The sequence below is a fragment of the Mirounga angustirostris genome, unplaced genomic scaffold (assembly GCF_029215605.1).
Source record: "Mirounga angustirostris isolate CCGP_5_RB_7025 unplaced genomic scaffold, mMirAng1.0.hap1 SCAF_12, whole genome shotgun sequence".
NCBI classification, from domain to species: Eukaryota; Metazoa; Chordata; class Mammalia; order Carnivora; family Phocidae; genus Mirounga; species Mirounga angustirostris.
In genome coordinates this window covers 5,106,746-5,124,732 of record NW_026991720.1, presented here as the reverse complement: position 1 = coordinate 5,124,732, position 17,987 = coordinate 5,106,746, and the positions used below count along the sequence as shown (strand labels likewise).

The following is a 17,987-nucleotide window of genomic DNA, read 5'->3' as shown; positions in this document are numbered from 1 at the left end:
AGCCATGTAAAGATTTAACATGTAAGCAACCAAAAATACACAAAAATGTGAAATACTGGTTTTCTCTTGGAGTTAACACTTCTACGGCTAACTTAGTCTCTTTATACTTATCCACAGTTCTATAAATTTTCACTAATACACATCACTGTTATAATTTTAATGTGATTTTTAGAAATGCAGTACAAAAACATTAAGAATAAGAGTCCAACAGTTATCAAGAGCCAAAGAATACACTGATGTTAATTAAAATAGTAATTGTTAAAATTCAACTGCTCTCTGGATGTTTTATTTAGTTATAAAAGTATTTTGTTTAGTTTTCTGTATGACTTTTTTAAAGTGTGTTATTAATGGATATTCATGGTTTGCAATTAATACAAGAAACTAGCGGCACCTGGGTGGCACAGCTGGTTAAGCAATCAACTCTTGGTTTCAGTTCAGGTAGTAATCTCAGGGTCACAGGATCAAGCCCTGCATCTGGCCCTGCGCTCAGCACAGAATCTGCTTGGGACTCTCTCTCCCTCTCCCTGTGCCCCTCTCCTCCATGTGTGCTCTCACTCTCTCAAATAAATCAATCTTAAAAAAAAAAACAAGAAACTAAAATAAAACCAATAAATTACAATATACATCTTCACCATATAATCGTTATGTACAGCAATCTTAATCTTCTGAGCCTTATCTTTACTTAGGCCTAAAAATTCAATGCAGAGAATACGAAAATACTTAAAACCTTCATGGCTAACTTTCAGTAAATGCTCACTATGTCCGAGGCAATGCTGTAAGTGATTAACATGTGTTAACTCATTTAAACTTTACAACAACCATATGAAGATAGCTTCTAAGTCTGGGATTTTACACAAGCTAATAAGTTAGTCTGTTACTGTTCCATAGATGCTGCAGAAAACACAGACTCCTGGATCAAAGACCAAGGACTTCATTACTCACTGCACAGCAAGCAGCACAAACATGAGGATATTGCTGTCAGTTCCCTTTTGGCCCCCAAGTCTTATGGGGGTCACACCATGGCCCAAATAAATGCCTGTCCTTGCAGTGAAATGCATCACAAAGAAGGAACAAAGAGCATAGGGAACCCACTGCTTTTATAGTAAGCATTAAACATGCCTGCTCTTTGTCCCAGAGGGAGACATTGCCTCTTCTTCAAGACTACTCACTGTGAACAGAACCCTGAGAAATGGCCAGATAAGGGACAGTCAAGGCCTTACATTCTTGGGATACACAACAAGATATGTCAAGTGCAAGAGACCATGGAGGAGTATCTACCAACAGTAGCTACTATGAACATCTCCATGTTACCGATAAGAAAGCAAGGTAAGAGATTAAGGAACTTTGCTCAAGAATAATTAAGTAGAGGGGCGCCTGGTTGGCTCAGTCGGTAGAGCATGCAACGCTTGATCTCAGGGTTGTAAGTTTGAGCCTCACAATGGGTGTTGAGATTTCTTAAAAATAAAACTTAAAAAAAAAATTCAATTAGCAGAGGAGCCTGGATTCCAACACAGGCAGTCTGGTTCCAGAGCTAAAACTGCTAACCATTGCTTAGCTAAAGTGTGTGAAGAGTGTGAGTTGAAGTGAAAAAATTAAAGAAAACAGGGCGCCTGGGTGGCTCAGTTGGTTAAGCGACTGCCTTCAGCTCAGGTCATAATCCTTGAGTCCCGGGATCGAGTCCCGCATCGGGCTCCCTGCTCGGCCCTCCTCTCTCTCATGCTCTCTGTCTCTCATTCTCTCTCTCTCAAATAAATAAATAAAATCTTTAAAAAAACAAAAAACAAAAAAAAAACAGCACAAAGGAGTTTTGGAGGTAATGAAAAAAAGCCAAACAAACAAAAACTGCTCAGGGTTTTTAGTAATAAGCTTTGCTTCCAGATCTACTAGACTTGTTCAGAAATAAAATTTAAATATCATGTCTAGAGTTACAGGTAAAATGCAATATCCACTAAAAACCTCTCCCCATTGAAGTAAGGTACAAACACTTCCGGATATGTAAAAGCTCTAGAAAAATAGGCTTAGTGAAGTCTAATGACCAAAGCAGAATTTCTGAAAAGGGGGGCAGGGTAGGCATTCACAAAGAAGAGGTGATTCTTATAAAAATACTTGGGTAATTGAGAGACTGATCTACACAAAGTGAAAGCAAAGACACAAGCATGCACTCAGTCTGAATATGTTGAACTTCGTTTGTGAGAAATGAGGTCCCCTGGGCAAGCCTCAAGTCTAGTATGAAGTAAGAACTCTGGATAAAACTGTTGACAATGTAGTCTAAAGGTGTCACATAGTGTAATGTTAATTGAAATATGGAAGGAAGGATTCAAGCAAATGCTCACTGACCCTTTAGATTCTTGAGAGTGAAACTGATGTTATCAGGGATAATCTGAGAAAAGTTCCTTCCAGTCAAACATTGAAAAGTCTGTATAGCCTAGAGAGACTAACAAATCAAGTCAAAATTCTAATAAAAAAATGTAAAATTGGCAGAGTACAATGGTACCTACCAGGGGCTGGGGGAGGGGGGGGGTGGGTGGAGATAGGGAAATATTGGCCAAAACACACAAAGTTGCAGTTACATAGGATAAATAAGTCTAAAGAGCTAATGTAACAACATGATGACTATAGTTAATAATACTGAACTGAATAGTAGAAATTTGCTGAGAGTAGACTGCAGATCAAAAGAAAGCAAAGTTATATTAATTTCAGATGCAGCGGACTTCATAGCAAGTAAAGTTATCAGGGACAAACAGTGCCATTACCTAGCGAAAAAGGGGTCAATTCTCCATGAAGACATAATAATCCTTTACACATATGCACCTAACAAGAGTGTCAAAATACATGAGGCAAAACTGACGGAACTGCAGAGAAAAATATATGACTCCACTATTACATATGGGGATGTTAACACCCATTTATCAAAAATATAGATCCAGCAAGCAGACAATTACTAACGACATGGTTGAACCCAACACCACCATCAATCAACTGGATAAAATGGACATCTATAGACTACTTCATCCAACAACAGCAGAATATACATTCTTCTCCAGATCACATGGAATATTCACCAACAGACCACATTCTGGGCCACAAAACAAATTTAAAATAATAGAAATCATACAATGTCTGCCCTCAAACCACAAAGGAATTAAACTAGAAATCAGGAATAGAAAGATAGTTTGAAAATTCCAAAATATTTGGAGGTTAAACAACATTTTTCTTTTTAATTTTTTAAATTTTATTTATTAAATAGTCTCCATGCCCATAACCCCGAGATCAAGACTCACATGCTCTACCAACTGAGCCAGCCAAGCACCCCCTAAACAACACACTTCCCCCCCCCCCCCAAAGAGAGAGAGATAGAGTGCGTGTGCGCACAAGCAAGGGGAGAGACAGGGAGAGGGAGAAACAGGCTTCCCGATAAGCATGGAGCCCAATGCAGGAATCCCAGGACCCTGGGATCATGACCTGAGCCAAAGGCAGATGCTTAACCAACTAAGCCACCCAGGCTCCCCTACACCATAATTCTAAATAACATATGGATCAAATAAGAAATTTCAAGAGAAATTTTTAAATATTTTGAGCTAAATAATAATGAAAACACAACTTATCAAAATTTGTGAGATGCAGTGAAAACAGTGCTTTGAGAGAAATTTATACCACTGAATGTATATATTGGAAAAGAAGATCTAAAAGCAATCAATCAAACTAGGAAAAAAAAGCTAATTAAATCCAAAGTAAGCAGAAAAAAAGAAATAACAAAAATTACAGCAGAAATCAATGAAATTTAAAACAGGAAATCAATGGAGAAAAATAATGAAACCAAAAGCTGCTTCTTTGAAAAGATCAATAAAATCAATCAGCCTCTAGCCAGGTTTACTGAAAGAAAAAAGGGTAGAGAACACATTATTAATAATAGCAATTAAAGAAGGGACATCACTACAGGTCCTATGGACATTAAAAGGACAATAAAGAAATACAATTAATAATTCTATACCCACAAATTTGATAACCTAGATAAACTTCACACAATTTGCAGAGCACCTGGGTAGCTCAGTTGATTAAGGGTCCAACTCTCGATTTTGGCTCAGGTCATGATTTCAGGGTTGTAAGATCAAGCCCACATCAGGCTCCATGTTGAGTATGGAGCCTGCTTGAGATTTTCTCTCTCTCCCCCTCTGCCCCTCCCCCGCTGCTCGACTCACTCTCTCAAAAAAATTTTTTTTAATTAAAATGAAAAGAAGACACAATTTGACAACACTCACCACAAGTAGAAAGATTCAATCTGAATACACCTATACCTATTAAAGAAGTTGAATCAATAATTAATAACCTTTTAAAACAGAAAACTCCTAGCCCAGATGGCTTCATTGGTGAATTCTACCAAACACTTAAGGAAGATACTATATTAATTCTCAATAATCTCTTCTGGAAGACAGAAGCAGAAGGAACCTAACTCACTCTATGAGAGCAGCATTACCCTAATGCCAAAAAACAAAGACATTATACAAGAAAACAAAATAAAACAACAACAAAAACTACAGACAAGTATCTCTCAAGAACATAAATGCAAAAATCCTCAACAAGGGGTGCCTGGGCAGCACAGTCATTAACCATCTGCCTTCAGCTCAGGTCGTGATCCCAAGGTCCTGGGATCGAGCCCCGCATTGGGCTCCCTGCTCCGCGGGACATCTGTTTCCCTCTCTCCCACTCCCCCTGCTTGTGTTCCCTCCCTCTCTCTGTGTGTCTCTGTCAAATGAATAAATAAAATCTTTAAAAAAAATAAAAAATAAAAATAAATTTTAAAAATCCTCAACAAAATATCAGCAAAGTGAATCCAAAAATGTATAAAAAAAAATTATACACCAGGACCAAGTAGGATTTATCCCAAGTATGCAAGACTTGTTCAACATTTGAAAATTAATTAATGTAATCCATTGCATTGATAGGCTAAAAAAGAAAAATCACATAATCCTATCTGTAGATACAAAAAAAGTACTGACAAAATCCAACACCCATTCATGATAAAAACTACTCTCGGTAAACTAGAACTTCCTTAACTTGATAAAGAATATCTACAAAAGAGCCCCTACAAGCAACAACATATTTTTTTAAAAAAAAAGATTTTATTTATTTATTTGAGACAGAGAGAATGAGAGACAGAGAGCATGAGAGGGAGGAGGGTCAGAGGGAGAAGCAGACTCCCTGCTGAGCAGGGAGCCCAATGCGGGACTCGATCCCGGGACTCCAGGATCATGACCTGAGCCGAAGGCAGTCGCTTAACCAACTGAGCCACCCAGGCGCCCAGCAACAACATATTTAATGGTGAGAAACTAAAAGCTTTCCCACTAAGGCAAGGATGTCACCCTTTCACCAGTCCTTTCCAACCTTGTAAAAGAAGTTCTTCCAGTTATTGTAATAAGACCAGAACAGGAAATAAAAGGTATACTGATTGGGAAGGAAGTAATAAAACTGTCTTTGTTCACAGATATAAATGATCATCTATGTAGAAAATCCAAAAGGATATACAAAAACACAAACAAAGACCAAAAAAAAAGCCCTGGAACTAATAAACAATTATAGCAAAGTTGCAAGATAACAAGGTTAATATACAAAGTCCATCATTTTCCTATATACCTGCAATGAACAAGTGGAATATGAATTTTTTTAAATACCATTTAAAATTAGCATTTCCCAAAAATCAAACACGTATAAGTCTAACAAAACACACATAAAATCTGTCTGATAAAAACTACAAAACCCTGATGAAAGAAATCAAAGAAGAATTAATAAATGTAGAGATATTTCATGTTCATGGATTGGAAGACTCAATATTTCCAAGACATTTGTTCCTGCCAATTTTAATTATAGATTCAATGCAATTCTAATCAAAATCTCAGTAAGTTATTTTGTGGATATCAACAAACTGATTTTAAAAACTTTATGGAGAAACAAAAGACCCAAACTAGTTAACAAAATATTGAAGGAGAAGAACAAAGTTGAAGAACTGCCTTCAAGATTTACTATATAGCTACAGCAATCAAGACTGTGTAATTTTGGCAGAAGAATAAATAGATCAATAGTATGGGATGGAGAAGCCAGAAATAAACCCAAATAAATATTTAACTGGTCACTGAAACAAGACACAAAGGCAATACAATGTAGAAGAAATAGTATTTTTGAACAAATGATGCTGGAACTGAACATGCGCACACACAAATCCATCTAGACACAGACCATACGTCCTTACTGAAGTTAAAAAAGTAAGTGTGAAATGCAAAATTATAAAATTCTTAGAACTTAGGAGAAAATCTAGATGACCCTGGGTTTAGCAGTGACTTTTTAGATATAACACCACAGTCATGATACATGAAAGAAACAAATGATAAACTGGACTTCATTAAAATGAAAAATTTCTACTCTAGGGGCACCTGGGTGGCTCAGTCATTAAGCGTCTGCTTTTGGCTCAGGTCATGATCCCACAGTCCTGGGATAGGGCCCCGCATCGGGCTCCCTGCTCAGCGGGAAGCCTGCTTCTCCCTCTCCCACTCCCCCTGCTTGTGTTCCCTCTCTTGCTGTCTCTTTCTGTCAAATAAATAAAAAAATTTTTTTTTAAATTTCTACTCTGCTTAAAACACTGTCAACAGAATAAAAACATAAGCCATAGACTAGGAGAAAATATTTGCAAAAGACATATCTGATAAAGGACTGTTATCCAAAATATACAAAGAACTCTTAAAACTCAACAATAAGAAAACTAACAACCTGATTTTAAAATGGGCTAATAAATATAACAGAGAGGTCACCAAAGATACACAGATGGCAAATAACCAGACAAAAAGATGTTCCACATGATATGTTATCAAGGAAATGTAATCTAAAATAATGATATACTACTACTACACACTTACTAGAATGGCCAAAATCAGGAACACTGACAATACCAAATGCTGGTAAGAACTTGGAGCCAAAAGAACTCTCAGTCATTGCTGGTGGCGATGCAAAATGGTACGGCCACTTTGGAAGACAGTTTGGCACTTTCTTATTAAACTAAATATGCTCTTAACATATGACCCAGCAATCATGCTCCTTGGTATTTATCCAAAGGAGTTGAAACTTATGGACTTGAAAACTTACGTACACACAAAACCTGCATGTGGATGTTTACAGGAGTTTCATTCATAATTGCCAACACTTGGAAGCAACCAAGGTGTCCTTCAGCAGACGAATGGATAAACTGTGGTCCATCCCAAAAATGGAATATTATTTAGTGCTAAAAAGAAAGTTCTCAAGTTATGAAAAGACATGGAGAAAATTTAAAGGCCTACTGCTAAGTGAAGGATGTCCATCTGAAAGAGCTATTTACTGTATGACTCCAACTGTATGACATAGTGGAAAAGGCAAAATTATGGAGATGGTAAAAAGATCAGTGGTTGCCTTGGATTAAAGGGGAGGGAGGGATGAATAGGTGGAACACAGAGGATTTAGGAGAGTGAGAATACTGTGTGATACTACAATGATGAATACATATCATTTCACACTTGTCCAAACTCAGAGAATATACAACACCAAGAGTGAACCAAAATGTAAACGATGGACTTAGGGCGATAATGACGTGTCACTGAAGTTTCGTCAATTATAACAAATATACCATGCTGTGGGGGATGTTGACAATGGGGAAAGCTATGCATATGTAAGGGCAGGAGGCATATAGGAAGTATCTGGGCCTTCCACTCAATTTTGCTGTGAACCTAAAACTGCTCTAAAAAATAAATTCTATTAAAAAAATTATACTAGAGGTAACTGAAAGTATTAATGTGAACAAGTATTTATAAGCAGATGAATACACTCTCACATCTATGCAATAACTAATATATCACTAAAATGGACTAACATAATTAATTCTCAATAAAAACAATATAATACGCATCCTTAGAGCCCACTTTTTTATCTCTAATACTATTTTCAGCTAAAAAGAACTAAGAGTTCTTAGAGAATAGTCTACTTCATATCCTGGGGTAGAGAAAATTAAAGATGGGCCTGAAAAATATTGTTGAGCTTTGAAACATTTTGAGATGATAATAAGGACTTAGAAGTCCTTTTGAGATGATAATAAAAAGGACTTAGAAGCCAGCTGAAAAGAGACTCCTACTGGCCAAACTACCACAACAGTCAAAATAAAATTTTAATTATAATTAGCTAAATCATAATTAACCAATTATAATTAACTAAAACAAGTTTGCAAAGCCCTGATTATATAATGATTCTGAAAGAAAAGTGGAATTTCTCTTCTTAACTTGCACTTCATTCGAGTTGATTTAATTTATATGGGAAAAAACAGAGTAGTAACAGCCACCACCTCCAAAAAACCCATAGGATTTTCTTACCATAAAAACATAACAAACTGCACTGACCTCTACCTCTGAAACTAATAATACATTATATGTTAATTAAATGAATTTAAATTAAAAAAAAAAACTGATTTGTGAAATTTCTTGTGATTTTCCCAATGGCCACTTACAGGATACTCATTCCCACCACTTACCACCCCCCGACACACACAAACCCCCTATACTCATTTTAATAAATACTCTCTTACATTACTATAAGTCATTAAACAAATGTACCAAGACACAAAATTTACAGATATAAGAGACCTTCCAATAAACCTTGGGCCTTGAGACATGCACATGTTAAAACCTTGCAGCCAACTCAAATGTGCTTTTAAACTGACTAGAAATGTATGGAACTCTTCTCTTTGCTTGGGTTTATTTATAGCTTAATAGATTTTTTTTTTTTAAGTTTCACATTTAAATAATCTCTACACCCAACATGGTGCTTGAACATAGGACCTCGAGATCAAGAGTCACATGCTCCTCTGACAGAGCCCACCAAGCGCCCCTGTAGCTTAGTTTTTAACAACTGTTCTCTATTCTTTTCTTTACTATTCTCCTTGCCCTCCATGTTCACTAAAACAACTGGATGAAGGTCTTTCCAAGGACAAAGAGCAAAGACTAACTCACTTGATTTTATTTAATTTTAGTATAAAAGGCCAGAATAAGAAAAATATCCTGCTCCTGTTAAAACCTTTCACTAAACTTTATTTGCCTTGATACCTCTTAAGAGATAGTATGAGAGGACAGTCCATTTGTGGGGCTTAGTACTCATCACATAAGGAAAAATTAAATGTCAGAACTTTAGTTTTGTGGTGATGTTCCAAGAACAGCAGTAGCTTAGAAAATACAAAACAAAAAAAACTGTAAGAATGTAATACTTCTTCAGTTAGTGAACTGAAGCCTACCATGTGTCTAGAAGTATTCTAGGCACTGGGAATAAATCAATGAAGAAGACAAATCCCTAACCTCATGAAACTTGCAGTCTAGGGTGGAAGGCACGTAATAAACAAATATGTCATACGATGTCTTATCTGTTTAAATACTAGGAACAAAGGAGAAAAGGATAGAGTGACAAGTGTTAGACAAGTTGGTCAAGAAAGGCCTGAGGAGACAGCAAATGAGCGAGGACCTGAATGAATTAAGAGAATAAGTAATATGAGTATCTGGGAACAGGGGTTCTAAACAAGGCATATGAAAAGTGCAAAAGCCTTATAAAAGAATGTGATTAGTGGACTCTATGAATAGCAAATAGGCCAGTATGGCTGGAGCCCAGTGAGCAAGGGGAAGAGTAGGAGATGTGGTTGGACAGGCAGCCAAGGTCAGATTAATACACTCTGAAGATCATGGTATGGGCTTTGGATTTTAAGTATCACTGGAGACTCTGGATGGTTGACAGAGGGAAATAAGACTCTTAGTTTGGTTCAAAAAGATCCTTGACTACTATGGGGACAATAAGACCAGAATAAAGAGCAAATGCATGAAGACAGGAAGCTCTTACAGTAGTCCACACAAGGAGTGGTGGTGGAAAGTAGTGGAATGAGATTAGTAAAGGAGACGAAAAGTGTTTGAAATAGGATATATTGTGAAAGTAAAGCCCAAAAGATTTTCCAATGGGCTCCATATTTTCAGCCTGAAAAATAATGATGTCATTTAATGAGGTGGAAACACTGGAAAAGAAGGTTCAGGATAACAAAAAATAGTGCCACAGAAAACACATTAAGTTTGAGATCCTCTTTAGACATGTAAAAGTAAATGTTAAGAAGAAACCTAAAGATATAGGTTGTGCTCAAAGCAAGAAAAGAGCTAGTAATATACTTTTTGGAGTCACAGCACATAGGTAATTTTTTTTTTTTTTTTTAAAGATTTTTATTTATTTGACAGAGAGAGACACAGCAAGAGAGGGAACACAAGCAGAGGGAGGGGGAGAACTAGAAGCAGGCTTCCGGCTGAACAGGGAGCCTGATGCGGGGCTCAATCCCAGGACTCTGGGACCATGACCTGAGCCGAAGGCAGACACTCAACGACTGAGCCCCCCAGGCGCCCCCACATAGGTAATATTTAAAGCAACTAAACTGAAGATGAGCAAAAGAGAATGAAGAGACACCAGTGATGTAGGAAAAAAAACAAGAGAATGTGGTGTCCTGAAAATCAAGTAAAAAAAATAAATTGTCACTACTGAAAGTGGTTAGCTGTGTGAAACAATACTGAATAGTTAAGGGCAACAAAGACTAAAAGCTGGCTCTGGCAAGATGAGATCATGGGTGACACTGACAAGAATGATTTTAGTGGAGTGGGAGGAAGAAAGCCCAACTTGGAGTAGATTCATGAGAACCTCTCATGAGGTTCATGAGAAAATGACATCTTGGCAAAAATAAGCTACAGCCATAAGTATAGACAACTCTTTCAAGGATTTTTCCTATAAAGGTGAGCAAAAAAGCAATAAAGTAGCTGAAAAGGGATATCTGATCAAGAGAAGGTGTTCATGTTCAAGAAAGGTAATACTGCATGTTCAAATGCTAATGGAAATCATTCACTGAGACAGGAAATGCATGATGCAAGAAACCCAGGAAAACTGAAGGCGTAAAGTCCCTAAGAGATGAAGAGTTAGAATAGAGGACACAAGCAGAAGAGCTGGCCTTTGATAACCAGAGACTTTTCATCCCATTTTAACAGTAGGGAAGGTAAAATATATGGGAGGAGCTACAAGCAGGAAATGTGGGTGAGTGTAGAATTTCTTTCCTGGTTACTTCTATTTTTTCTTTTTTTCATTGAAATAAGCAAGATCATCATATCTGAAGAATGAAAAACAGGAGGAGGTGTTGGAAATTTGAAGAGAGAAGAGAAGGTGGTGAAATAACCATCATTGATAATGGGAGAGGAAATTTCTATATAAAAGTAGAATGAGTGCAGAGTAGCAATCATACCCACTTGAGATTTGAGGTCATAAATTTAAAATGAAACCAGTCAGCAAGGTTATGATTTTCAACAGCCATTATCAGCTGCAGAATTTGGGTTCTGTAATAAAAACAAAACAGTGGAACAATGGTAAAGGCGTCAAAGGTGAATAAGAGAAGGACTCCAACAGTGGATCAGACTCTAAGCTAGCACAGGAGGGTAACAACCCCATCACTAAGATCACTGGATTGGAGGACTCAGTATGGTTCAAGAATTATTATGGTGCTATACTAGGAGAAAATGAGCTGGAAAAAGAAGAGGTAGTAGTCAGAGGGTAGAACAGCTGATGTCGAGATTCTGGAAGTGAAACAGCAATTGTCATAGCAAGTGAGACAATGAATGACACAGGTTGATCACATATGACCAGAAGACAGACAGGCTAAGGTAGGCTGGAGAATCACAATGTTGAGAAATCAAGGAGAAAGAGGCCTGGGTACTGAATAGATTATTAACATCACAATGGGAGAAGCAGAGGGAAATAGAAAGGCAGGTGTTAAATCTTCAGAGAAAGAGGGAAATTACTCAGGAAGACTGTTGTTAAATGCAGAAAAGGGGGCCTGGCGTACAGTCTGGCAGCACTGGTTTAAAGCAACCTGTAAGTAATCATTATGTTGAAAAATGTCACTTAAAACTTGGAAAAAAAAAAAAAAACCCTTTCACTAGAAAGTAATAGTATATGGTACAGAAAAAATTTATGGAAAAGAAATCATGAAAAATAACTAGTGGAGAATTTACATAAATTCAAGTTTAAAACAATGTGGTAAGGAATTTGCAGCAAAACAGCAAAAGGTAGAATTCTGCATTCCAACCTTCAGTCATCACTCTACCTAGTAAGACCCTACTGAAAAGATGGATGAGAACTACAGAACATTTGAAGACTTTCCAAGAATTACAGCCATCTAGCTGCAACACACTGACAACCAAAAGTATTTTATGGAAAATTGTATTTCAAGATACAGCAATTTCTAACTCTTCTCTAAAAACTGTATGATACTCTGTAAACAACAAGAAAAGGACAATCAACTTCAGAGAAAAAGCCTATCACTGTGCCTAAACTCTATCCAACAATTGTTAAAAAAAAAAAAACATTGCCCATGAGAGACCATCTCACACAGATCGTCTCTGAATATAATATGAAACCTCATCCCTTTGACAACTTAAATCATTAACTTTATAAATTGTGGAAATTACTTTGGGCAACCTACTCTATCTTCCTTTTGCAGATACATAATACACATTAGCTTATTTAAGGTACCTAAATGTCCAGCAGACCAGAAAGCATTTGGTCTGGTTTAACCCAGCATTTCACAATATTATTCTTTAATGGAACATATTTTTTTTTCCCTCACACATATACTAACACAATCAGCTTCAAACAAATGCTGGATGGTTCAAAAGCAGAAATATACTATAAATTATCACATTAACAGCCTGGAATTACTGTTTATTCCAGTTTTAATTTTACTTTAATAAGATATTTGTCTACAGATATTATATACTTTCCACTAAATCAGGGCTGTAGGAAACAGAGAGAGAGAGAGAGAGAACTAAATTTTTTCACTGTCATGGCCTATCAAACTATTTCAGCACATGGAGAGTTTAGAACTCAGTATATAGACAAATGCTAACTGTGCAAATTATGATGTAGATTTTTAAAAATCTCTTAAGTTTGATACCTGTTTCCACAATATTTTCTGTTTCTGTTGTCTCCAGGCCATCCATGCTGTCCTCATCTTCCACTGTAGTTTTTCCTCTACTTCGAGGCCTACATAGAAGTAAGGACATAGAGTTAAAAGTTAAATTTTAAAGATTACAATTGTATTTAACATAAGGAAGTTGAAGGTATACATAATAAAATAATTTTGGCAATTTTTACTACATGTTACCAAATCAAATAGTAAATATCACATTTAAGAGTCATTTTTCCCTCAAACCCAGCCCTTCCTTATACATAAATGTGAGGATAGGCCCAGATTAATATATTTTGTCATTATAACTTACTTCTTTAAGTATTCTTTATATTAGGCTTTGTCCCTCTTTTGAGCTGACCTTGAGATGACCCTCTGTCTACAGTGGTGGTTAGAAACCACCTGGGTTATCTGCAAAATTCATGCACCAAGTTATACCTCTATATCTAGTGAAACTGAAGAATGATGCCCAGACAAGTGTATTTTTTAAGACACTTCCATACATGAAAGTGATGCACATCCTTGCAAACCACTCAAAAAAAAATTTTGTAAATACTGAACATAATCTAATCACACATCTTACAAATGTAATGCAATTTAATTTATAAAACTCACTTCAGTAAAGTAAGAGTCATGGTAAGGTGAGATTCTTTGACTCAATCCAATTTAAAAAACAAAACAAAACACACTAATGCCTTTAAATTTTGTGAAATCTCAGAACTTAAGGATAGGAGTTAAAAAAAAATTTTTTGAACACATAAAATAAGAAAAAGCAGGAAATCACATATTTTAAAAATTCAGAAACTGACGGTAATACTCAGATAATTTCAGAGCTTTAAATTATTTCATTACTTAAAAAGACACAAACTCTGTAATTTAAGTTGAAAAACACTAAGGGCAGAAAATAAAGGAATAATAATATGAAAAAATTAAAAAGCTTTTTTAAGCAATTGAAAATCTATTTAAGTCTTTCCTTTAAATGATATTAATCAAAACCAAAAAAGGAGATGTAACATAAGAATTTTTTGAAGCTGAAGCAAACAGAGTCTAAGTAGTTTTATACATGAATTATCGCAAATTGTCAGAAAGTCATCCTTACCCCAAAAAAACTTTAAAAGAAAACACCTGAACCAAAATCCTAACAAATATATCCAAAAACTATGGTTGAAAAAAAAAAAATCTATGTTGAAAAAACAAAACCTAAGTAAAATACTAGTAAATATTATCAACATTCAAGTATGATTTAATATTAGAAATTAGTCAATATAACAGAGTAGATCAAAGAGCCAAAACAGCATTGTTTCAAACTTCATGAGCAAAGGGGAAAGAGACAGAACTGAGTAAGAGTCTAAACTGACTTACTGGGGCTGAAGGATTCCAAGGTTGATTGTTCTACACATGAAAAAAGGGAGAGGATAATTATCTTCAAGATTTATTAAATAGTTATGTTAAATTTTTTTTTTTAGAGATTTTATTTATTCATTTGAGACACAGAGATACAGAGAGAGAGAGAGAAAGCATGAGCAGAGGGAGAGAGGCAGAGGCAGAGGGAGAAGCAGGCTCCTCACTGAGCCAGGAGCCCGATGTGGGGCTCGATCCCAGGACCCTGGGATCATGACCTGAGCCGAAGGCAGACGCTTAACCATCTGAGCCACCCAGGTGCCCCAGTTATGTTAAATTTAAAAGAAAACGTTAGGGGCGCCTGAGTGGCTCAGTCGGTTAAGCGTCTGCCTTCGGCTCAGGTCATGATCCCAGGGTCCTGGGATCGAGCCCCGCATCAGGCTCCCTGCTCGGCAGGAAGCCCGCTTCTCCCTCTCCCACTCCCACTCCCCCTGCTTATGTTCCCTCTCTCGCTGTCTCTCTCTCTGTCAAATAAATAAATTAAAAAAGAAAAAAAGTAATCAAAGGGGGAAGAACAGATGGGATGAGGAAAGTCTGACCAATCCAACAGGAGGCAAAAAGGAAAATAAAAAATACATAATACATAGAAAATAAAATAAAAATTTAAATAAAAATATGAGTTATCACAGTAAATATAAGTGGCTTAAACTTGGCTGTCATTATTTAATCATTAAAAGATTAATTTACCAGGAAAACAAAACAGAACTACTCACATTGTATAAAGCAACATTTACAGAACAATGAGGAATTGATAGATTCACAATCATGAGAAATTTTCACATCTCACTCTCAGAAACTGAGATGAAATATAGTTAGAAACATTTTAAGCAATTACTTGGACAACATATTTAACAAGCATCATTGGACAACTCGAACAATCCTCCTGTGTCTGGCTCTGTTAAAACACCAGATACAGCGTTAAACAACAAAATCTCTGCCTTCACTAAACTACATTCTAGTGAAAAGAAATATCTGTTACTCTTGTAAACAAAACACACATCAAGAAAATACAAATGAAAAAAAAAAAGAAGTATGACAGCCTACCATTTAAAATAAGATACTTATAAAATTTATGAATTAAAATTTAATATGAGTAAGGAGACATTTCAGTAGAGATATGAAGTACAACAGAAACCAAACCATGCAGATATCTGGCAAAGGAGCACTACAGTAGAAGAAACAGCAAATGCAAAGTTATGAGTATGTGAGAGTTGGAAGAACAGTGTTTCCAGTGTTGAAAAATACAGTGTGGCTGGAACAGAGTGAGTGAGAGGGGCAGTAGGGAGATATGAGGCCAAAGAAATTTTTTTTTAAAAGGGATGACCTTTTTTAGAAACCTATACACCAATATAAGGACTATGTACAAAGAGACTGGAAATTCTTGAAATAATCCTAACATGACTGCTACAGTGGAATTGAGAATAAGGAATTAATTCAAGAGATATTATGGAGACAGAATTTACTTTTAATCTTTTCTTTATGATTCTTCATGATTATGAACACTCACTGCTGAAGAAAGGAAAACATGTATGACTTAGCTGTCTTTGCCATTTAATCTTTCAAGCCAGTGTTTGTTGCTCTGTTTTATGTTTTTTTCCTCCACTATCCTGACCCTTGCAAAGTTATTGTTTTTTTGGCACAACTGGCTTTATTTCAAACTTATTTTATCTAAAGGTGGGAGCAGGGAGTGTGTGCATGTGTATCACTTGTCTGTATTCCTCAAAAAGAAATTTTTAATTTTTGCTTTGCTTCTTTTCCTTCTTATTCCTCTTAATTCCTGGTTTTGGCACCAATAAGGCATGCTTTTTACATTCATCAATCCATCAGAATTTTTTTTCCTTTTGCTCAATGGACCAACTTATCAACATCGTGTGATTTTTATTTTTATTTATTTTTTAAAAGATTTTTTTATTTATTCATTCAATTCACAGAGATAGAGAGAGAGAGAGCATGAGTGGGGGGAGAGGCAGAAGGAGGGGGAGAATCAGGCTCCCCACTGAGCAGGGAGCCCAATGCAGGGCTTGATCCCAGGACCCTGGGATCGTGACCTGAGCCGAAGGCAGACGCTTAACCATCTGAGCCACCCAGGTGCCCCAACATCATGTCATTTTTAAATTTCCCATATTTCATTCACATCTTTTTATTGCTGATCACTGGCTTCTGGTATGTGATTGTTCTGATTAATCAAATGCTGAATTTATTTTTTTCTGAATGCAACAGATAATGGTCATACTTTGTCAAATCCGTATCAGTAAAAATAGATGTATACATTTTACATTTCCATATTGCATTCAGATGTTCCCAGTTTGGGTTTTTAATAGAACTTTGAAGTCTCATTACAAATGGCAACCTAACAATTATTTATTCCAATCTTTCTTCGGCTTTTCTTCCTTCTCTTTTTCTTTTGTATCTCTTAACCTTTCATTTTAATTTTGATTCATTCTGCTGCAAGGAAATTTGAAGTAAAATAATACCACTAACAACTTGAGAAACTTTTCCATCAAAAATCCAATGTTCCATATTAATACTATAAATTAAAGCTAATTTGAGTTCCTAAAATAATATAGTAGACTCCTATTTAAAGCCACATGAGAGTAAGGAGGAGGTTCAAATTACCCTCCAGCCATAAACAACTAGAAAGCCAGACAAAATATGGGGGGGGAGGGGGGAATTATTAAACATTAAACAAAAGGCAGGGACAGGACTGTAATCCCTGGACAATAGGAAACAAACAAGGTGAACCCTACCATCACAAAGGCTTTCTGCATGGATTAATTTGCAAACTGTAGCACAGAGAGGGGAACTCAAAGACTGGCAACTGTACTGAAATGAGGACACAGAAATCATCAGTTCAGGCTAGAAACTGTGGGAGAGAGTACACAAGGGAAGGGAGTTGTACAGGGAAGCAGATCCAGACATCTGCATAAAGGTACCCTTAAGTTTTTCTCTGAATACCAATCTGTATAAAAGTGGTATAAAACCCCAAAAGGCTAAACAAGAACAAGTTCCAAGGAAAGAACAATTACAGCACAGCTGCAATACAAACAAGTCCCAAAGCTCCCAGAGCCAGGAATCAGTCGTGTTCCCTCTACCCAGAGTGCCAAGACCTCATTGACTATGTTAACACATTCAGTAGAGACTAGAATAGAACATGACTTTAAAAGTAGGCTAAATGAAACCTACAACAACTTATCTTCTAGACCATCCCTAAAGGAGTTCACAAATAAGCCTCAACAGAATCAAAATTTTCCACAACTAACTTAACAGGCAAACACACACACACACACACACACACACACACAGCATTTGTGTACTACAACAAAATCTAGCTCTCAACAAAAAAATCACAAAGTATGGCATCCAATGAAAATTTACAAACTATACAGAAAAGGAGGAAAATGTAAGCAATGACCAGGGAAAAAATCAAGGAATAAAACAAGAAAACAAAAGAAATGATAGAAGAGACAAGCATGGACATTAAATCAGCTATTATCAATATGTCTCATATGTTTAAGAATGTAATGGAAAATGAATGAGAGAAGAGAAATGGAAG

At 36.3% G+C, this 17,987-nt stretch overlaps 1 protein-coding gene across 12 annotated transcripts in view; it reads right to left on the bottom strand.

Annotated features, from left to right (window-relative positions):
• KMT2C (lysine methyltransferase 2C) overlaps positions 1–17,987 on the bottom strand; it is a 270,063-nt gene that overhangs the window by 179,497 nt on the left and 72,579 nt on the right. For all 12 annotated transcript variants that reach the window (XM_064575699.1, XM_064575698.1, XM_064575700.1 and 9 more), the window contains exon 2: positions 13,022–13,110. In XM_064575699.1, coding sequence (XP_064431769.1) covers positions 13,022–13,110 — 89 coding nt within the window. The remainder of the gene's footprint in view (positions 1–13,021; positions 13,111–17,987) is intronic.